The following is a 6254-nucleotide window of genomic DNA, read 5'->3' as shown; positions in this document are numbered from 1 at the left end:
CGCCACCTCAAGGTGAGGAGCCACTATTAATACTTCGCTGCTAGGTCCCTGTGTGTGAAGACGTTCTTTTGAAATACTTAACAGCACTTAATAAACATGGAGAGAACTAATAACTAGATAGAATGTGCCTTTATAGTTTTTATATTGGTATGGGTTTTCCTAATGTTGCCTAGTATTTATTATTAACTTTGTTTGTGTTTCCTAAACATTATTTTGAACTGTATGCCTTATAGCCTTTCTGTCCTATTAAAAAACATGTCTTAAACATGCAGAAGAATTAATAGATTAAAATGTACCGATCCTTTTCTCACAAAAATGATGTAAATAAAATTAATCAAATAACCCAGAACATTGAGGTAACCAAATACATAGGAAGCTGTGATACTAGAAATATATTTTAGGGGACTATTCATTGGTGGACCACATTTCAAAACTCTCACCCTGCCATATTTTATGGCTTTTTTGACACTTGATACTGCTTGTGTATTCATTTTGGTGATGGATCACAAACTTGCACACAATCAGAATAGGGTGGAGGGCTGGATGAAACGGGTGGCTGGGCCCTACCCCCAGGGCTTGTGATTGGCAGGGAGGGGCACTGGCGCCACTGGTGTGGACCACGGTAGTGACATGTTAGTGCTTGTGTTGTATTATAAATGGGAAGTTTAAGAAACGAAGACGTGTGATTATTTTGAATGTACACCAGCATGAAGGGGTAAACGCATAAACCTTAGAACCTTGACAAGCAGTTCCTCAGTAGGACAGAGGCCTGGCTTCATTCAGGGATTATATTTGACCAGCTACAAGTCTCAATTTAATTTCTTCTTTTAAAATTACTAGAAAAACAAGGCACCATGAGCTTTGGAAACCCTGATGGTTCAGTAGTTAATACTGCACTTCCAGTGCACATCTCGCAGGCTCAATCCCTGGTTGGGGAACTAAGATCCCACGTGCCATGCAGCCAAAATCAGAAACCACCATCAGCTTTGGAAAAGCTTTATTGAGCATCCCTATGTAGTCTTTTTTACAAACTGTGCTGTGTATGTGTTTAGTCATAATAGTTGAAATGTTTATTTTTTGGGATTAGGTACCCAAGTCACCGTAATAGGGAGCCAGAGGGAGGCAGAACAATTTTCAGCCTCCTTTTGCCTATTAAATAAATACAGACTTGTGGTTAGCCCTGCCCTCGCTGAGTCACTTAGTCTTGAGCCCCCTTCTTGCAACTCATCCTGTCTCTCTACTCGATTTTCCTCTTGAGACATTTAATAGCATGTAAGGTCACAAGTGGCTACTGATGCTGCGTTTAAATCTGCATGCATTTATCTTTTTAATGTGGCTACATGGCTCTCTATCTCTATCTCTCTCTTTTTTTTTTTTTTTTTTGCTTTTGAACAAACTTATCAGATACCTACTATCTGTAAGGTACCAGCTGGTCATTTAATCCTCATGACAACCCAGTGAAAGGTAGACATTTTACAGTTGAAGAAGCAGTAAGGAGCACTGGTAGGACCCAACCTGTTACAGTGAGGTTCTGTCCTATTCATGGTGGTGAATAGTGCTGGCTTGGAGCCAGACCTCATGGGTGTGAGCTATGCTGTGCCACTTACCTCGCTGTATACCTTTAAGAAAGTTAGTTTAACTCTTGGCACCCATGCTTCCTCACTCTGACTGCCTCCTAGGGTTGTTGTAAGGGGTAAATGAGTAATTAACACACGTTAGGCACCTAGAACAATTCCTGGTACCTAGGCTTCCCTTGTGGCTCAGCAGTGGTAAAGAATCCACTTGCAATCCAGAAGACTTTGGTTCAATCCCTGGGTTGGGACGATCCCCTGGAGAAGGGAAAGGCTACCCACTCCAGTATTCTGGCCTGGAGAATTCCACGGACTGTATAGTCCATGGGGTCGCAAAGAGTCAGACATGAGAGAGCAACTTTCACTTCACTTCCCAGTAAGTACTCCTCCTAAGTCGGTGTTAGCTATTACTGTTGATGTCAGTATGTCCAGGCACTTTGTACAGTTAATGTTACAACGGTGGTGATGCATTTGAGATAAAGGTAGAAAAATACCTTGTATGTGCCTATTGTCTTAAGGTCACCAGGTTTCCTTGATGGAATGGAAAGAAAACTAGACGGAGTAAAACATCTGATTTCTAGTCTTCGCTTTTCACCACGGAGAAGTGATTTAAGTTTCCCAGTTGTCAGTTCTGTTTTTAAAATGAGTGTCCAATCACATGATGTCCTGGGTACGTCCCCACCCTGGCACACTGATCCCATGGCCCATGTTGTGCATATGGTCCTGGTGAATGACTGGTTGGATCTGCACACACACCCAGAGACCTGTGATGTCATAGCTTAGATTTAGTGAACAAATAAAAGAGATTAATAGAGAAGACACTGAGATATGCTCTCCATAGTTGCTTGATAGTCTTTGGAAATTTATATTCTACACTTAATCTTTTCCCAGTTTTCTCAAGTTGGCATAGTTGGCAGAGGTTTGTCTGTTGAAATATCTAAGAATGAGGAGGAAAACATATGTAAATGAATACATAAAAATGTGTAAATATAAATGTATACATGAATATATATTATGATAATATTGATGTAAAATTATATACAGACATAAAATATTTATATAGTAGAATATAAATTCCTTTAAAATTGTATCCTTTTTTTTCTTTAAATCACACACAAGTTAGTTAGATTAGCAATTTAAAATTGTAACAAAACTGCTCAACAAATTTAATTACAGCATCTTCTGAATCATAAATAATTATTTATTTTACCTTTCTTTGATTATTTGAAGTAGATTTTCTGATACTGTATTATTTATTGGGGGAGACCTCCGATAAGGAAAATCCAGTAAGGCTGACTCATTTAAGTCAGTCTCTTGCTATTTGCTTAGCACAGTTCTAGATGTATGAGATACATCAGTGAACAAAACCAACAAAACTTGCCCTATTGGAATTTACAGTCTAGTGATGAAGACAGACGATACATATAATAACTGAACTAAATAGTATATAATTGGCTGCGCCAGAGTAGGCATAGTTGTTATAGACCACATGGAGAAAGTGAGCAGCCATCTGAGGGAAAAGTGTTTATGGCAGAGGGAACAGCCTGTGTAAAAGCCTTAAGGCAAAAACATACCCCGTATGTTCAGAGAACAGTATGGAAGCCAGTAAGGAGGAAAATAATAGATGGAGGGTTAGGGGTGGGAGTTGGAGTGTAATAGGCCACTTGGAGCCCTGTAGACTATTTTAAGGATATGTTTAGCGGAACATTGAAATCTGATGTCTGCACTCCTGCGTGTTACCCCACTGCAGAACCACATTCTTTCTCCACATCATCAGGTACAAATAATCCCACAGTAGCCATTACTACTCTTCTGGTCCCCAGACCTCCTATGCAAAAAAAAAAAAAGAAAAAGAAAAAAAGGAAAATTATTCTTTATATTTCAAAACTGTGTGTTTATAAACAACTTGCTTGTGGTCTCCATTTTGTATAAATGTATAGAAAATGGAGAATCTGCATTTTCAAACAGATATGGAGGAAAAATATCAAGTTGTTTGCTTTCGGATGCAAACATTTCCCACAAACAAATATATTTAAGAAAATAAGCTGTTATAAATGGAAGATATTAATACGAGTCAAAACAGATGGCATCCTGGAATCTGATTTTTGTAATAGCAAGATGATACAGATCTTTGTATCTACTTGAAGGTAGTCTACAAACTGGGTCATTTTATTAGTCACTGGGTTGTGACTGCTTATATTTTGTGTGTGTTTTGATGTCTTTGCTGACAGGAATTTTTGTCTTCATTTTCCCCCCTCCCCGCTCTGTCCTCTTATTCCAGAAGTACAACAGGGGAACCAAAAGAAAGAGAAAAGGAGGAGGGTAAAGATTCCAAGCCACGTTCTCTGCGGTTCACGTGGAGCATGAAGACCACTAGTTCAATGGACCCCAATGACATGATGAGAGAAATCCGCAAAGTGTTAGATGCAAATAACTGTGATTATGAACAGAAAGAGAGGTTTTTGCTTTTCTGCGTCCATGGTGATGCCAGGCAGGATAGCCTCGTGCAGTGGGAGATGGAAGTCTGCAAGTTGCCACGACTGTCCCTCAACGGGGTCCGCTTCAAGCGAATATCCGGGACGTCTATTGCCTTTAAAAACATTGCATCTAAAATAGCAAATGAGCTTAAGCTGTAAAGACACTCGAATTTACAGGATCAGGGAAGATACACCCGTATATAAGGTACAGTTTTTGAATGTACTGGTGATGCCTAATGTGATTGGCCTGTGAATCTCCCCATGTAGAATTTGCCCTTATTGCAATAAGGTTATACATAGTTATGAACTATAAAATTAAAGTCAGTATGAACTATAATAAATATCTGTAGCTAAAAAAGTAGGTTCACATGTACAGGTAAGTATATTGTGTATTTCTGTTCATCTTCTGTTTATAGAGTTGTATAATAAAACAGATGATTGCTTAAAACTTGTATAGTTGTCTAGATTTCTGCACGTAAATGTACGTTTGATGCTTTGAGTTGAAAATGTTCTTTCTGTTATTTACATTCTGGTGGGTTTTTAAAATTCTTATCTCCATCATGCAATTTTGAAAATTGTGTCCAGAGTTTAAAAAGTGCACAGAAAACCAGTCTTTACAATTGTAGCATGGACTTTTAAAAGTTATTTTTAAACCATATTTAAATTTGAACCAGAAGCTGATAAATAGATCAGCTTTGTTATACACAGAATTACTTCTGCTTATCTTTGCTCTTATCCTTGTTATCAGACAAGGTTTAGTTGAGAAGATACAAAATGTTTACAGTGTTGGCACTTAGAGGTTTTAAAATAAAGTACATGAAGATAATAATAGCTTTGCTTGAGCTAACTAAGAAGTCCTGGGGAAGGAGTTAAATCTACATAAAATTTCTTTTGAATTTGAAAGTGTTTCCTGGCCCACTACTAATTGGAGCGGCAAAATTAAAGAGAGTCAATATTTTACCTGGCTATTATCATGTAAAGTGTCACTTAGGTTTGCTGCCTTCCAAATCCCATGACATTAATTGTGAAAGTATAATATAATAATATTGGGACCGTTTCGTAGCACAAACTCATCTTTACAGTGTTGAACAATGCATCAGTTAAGAAATAATGCCACCTCAGGAATTAATGGGCATTGGGAATGTTTGCCTCATGCTCCCTCCAAGCCTCTCCATCCACCCCTGACTTAGTACTATCTGTCATTACATAAGAGACTTTGGAGCAAAACATGCTATTTATAATAGTATATTATTGATTTACGCTTATGTGGTTGTTCAGTTGGTTCCCATGTGACCTGTTTTAGTATTTTGCCAGATTTCTTGTATTTATTCCACATCATTATGCCTATAATGTGCAACTTTGTAATTGGGCATTTGCCTACTTTTCTTTCATAATTAGTGCGATGTAAAACCACTAGTAAAGGTACATTTTAATACTTGTTATTTTCTACTGAACTAGCCTTGGAGGTTGACTGTGCAATGTTATTTAATGTTGTAATTACTGTAATATCAGCATATGGGCCCCATCTGCACACTCCTGAGAAATAGAAAGTGTATTCCAATTTCATCAGTTTAAAGAGAAATAAAGCTGTGACAAAATACTGTACTTCTAGCCTGCATTAGAAAGCTCTAGGCGTAGGTGATGTGCCATTCCATGATGGCTTCCAGACTAGGGTGACCTGTACTGTACTGTGATGTAGCTTTCTTCTGTAACAGCTGTGTTCTAAAATGAAGTGTATTTTTGCCTTAGCAGAGGATGGTGTTTGGAAACAAAAAAAAACAAAAAACAACTGTGTAGCCCCCTTTTAACCTAATGTTCATTCAAAAAAAAAAAAATGATGCAAATCTTTATTCACTTTCACTGGTGCACACTGAAATTTTACTTGAACAGTTCTCATAATAAAGCACTTGTCTTTTGCTCTTTATCAGAATGTGAATTACCTGTTTTCTAGTGCAAAAGTCTTCTGTATGGGGAGTTTCTTTTGTGTGTGCTAAATTTAATTAACAGGGTAAAATCTATGTAGGTTTTTGAGATGTCATTATGACATGACAAGAAAAAATTTAATCTTTTTATTGGAATTCCTATCAATTAAAACATTTTTTGAAAAATAGACATGCTTTCTCCAAAGTAGAAACTGATTTTTTTTTTTTTACATTTTCTCACTCTGGTTATCTCTTCTGTGTTTGTAGCAAGGAATTTTACTTCA

General features: G+C 37.4%; 1 protein-coding gene across 1 annotated transcript in view; it reads left to right on the top strand.

Moving 5' to 3' along the window:
• MARK1 (MAP/microtubule affinity-regulating kinase 1) overlaps positions 1–5972 on the top strand; it is a 114577-nt gene extending 108605 nt beyond the window's left edge. Inside the window, exon 18 of the mRNA XM_010853302.1 lies at positions 3853–5972. Within this exon, the coding sequence (XP_010851604.1) occupies positions 3853–4207 (355 nt within the window). The 3' untranslated portion in view covers positions 4208–5972. The remainder of the gene's footprint in view (positions 1–3852) is intronic.
• The last annotated feature ends 282 nt before the right edge of the window (positions 5973–6254 follow it).

The sequence above is a fragment of the Bison bison genome, unplaced genomic scaffold, assembly GCF_000754665.1.
Source record: "Bison bison bison isolate TAMUID 2011002044 unplaced genomic scaffold, Bison_UMD1.0 scf7180017864325, whole genome shotgun sequence".
Taxonomy (NCBI): domain Eukaryota; kingdom Metazoa; phylum Chordata; class Mammalia; order Artiodactyla; family Bovidae; genus Bison; species Bison bison.
Note: the sequence above shows the minus strand (reverse complement) of the source record. Positions and strands in the feature narration are given on the sequence as shown.